The sequence below is a fragment of the Geospiza fortis genome, unplaced genomic scaffold (assembly GCF_000277835.1).
Source record: "Geospiza fortis unplaced genomic scaffold, GeoFor_1.0 scaffold387, whole genome shotgun sequence".
Taxonomy (NCBI): Eukaryota; Metazoa; Chordata; class Aves; order Passeriformes; family Thraupidae; genus Geospiza; species Geospiza fortis.
In genome coordinates this window covers 192,594-193,636 of record NW_005054546.1, presented here as the reverse complement: position 1 = coordinate 193,636, position 1,043 = coordinate 192,594, and the positions used below count along the sequence as shown (strand labels likewise).

The 1,043-nt window shown below is 39.9% G+C and overlaps 1 protein-coding gene across 2 annotated transcripts in view; it reads left to right on the top strand.

The window, feature by feature from the left end:
• The window catches only part of LOC115948831, a 3,831-nt gene extending 2,941 nt beyond the window's left edge, over nt 1–890 (top strand). For both annotated transcript variants that reach the window (XM_031063994.1, XM_031063993.1), the window contains one exon: nt 13–890. In XM_031063994.1, coding sequence (XP_030919854.1) covers nt 13–331 — 319 coding nt within the window. In that variant the 3' untranslated portion in view covers nt 332–890. The remainder of the gene's footprint in view (nt 1–12) is intronic.
• Nucleotides 891–1,043: the final 153 nt, after the last annotated feature.

Below are 1,043 nucleotides of genomic sequence, written 5' to 3'. Positions count from 1 at the left end.
GGTACGGCCCGGGGCTGTGCCATGGGCAGGTCCAGCTCTGGGTTGGTGCCAGGGGCAGGTCCAGCTCTGGGTTGGTACCCACAGCTGTGCCAGGCTCGTGGGGAGGTGGGGATGCCCAGGTCAGACACGCCGTTGGCCTCGCGTCGCAGTGAAAGGGGTTTGGGGGCTGCTTGTTGGGGTCTTTACTTTGTTGGGGGCTTGGGGTTATTTTATTATTATTATATTCTGTATTTTTTTTTTGTCCGGGTCATTATCCTTTATTTCCCCCCTCCCCCAGACTGTAGTATCTGGTAAACTCCTCCTAATTTTCAAAAGACAACGAGAAGAATGACAATCTAAGAAACCAACACCCTCCTTTGTGCTTCTATAAATATGTTTCTGATCTAATTTTATTTCTCGTGCTCATCTGTACTGTTGACAGTTACAATTGTGTATAATTTTTTTTTTAATTTGGAATTTTTGCGTTGTATAGGGTTTAGTTTTAAAATATATATATATTTTCCATTTTTTAAAAAGGGGTGTTGCAAAAAAAAAAAATTGCACGATTTAAATGACAATAGTTAAAATGCTGCAGTTTTTAGAGATGTGGAAGCAAAATGGAGCTTATTTATTCTCAAAGGCTATAAAGGTGTAAAATGCATGAAGAAAAAAAAAGCATTTACAAAAAAAAAAAAAAGACAAAAAAAGTGTAACCTGAACAAAGTGTAGCGTTAAAGATTTTAAAGGATGACAACAACAAGAAAAAATGAAAAAAAACCAACAAAAAAACAGCTAATATATTGTGTTTGGGCTAGTTTGCTTTTGTTTTTAATTGTTCCTTTTTTGGAGAATGAAATACATTTGTGTATATTTTCATATAAGAAGTATGCACTGAGATGTTTCCAAACTGATATATTCCTTTCTAAACGTGTGGTTACTTAACCAAAGTCTGTTTCTGATCTTTACCTTCTAAACTCTCTCTCTCTCTCTGTGGATGCTCCAGCCCTCACCTGAGCCCAGGTAAGGCGGGGTGGGGGCGGCGGCACGGCCCCCTGCCCGCGGGG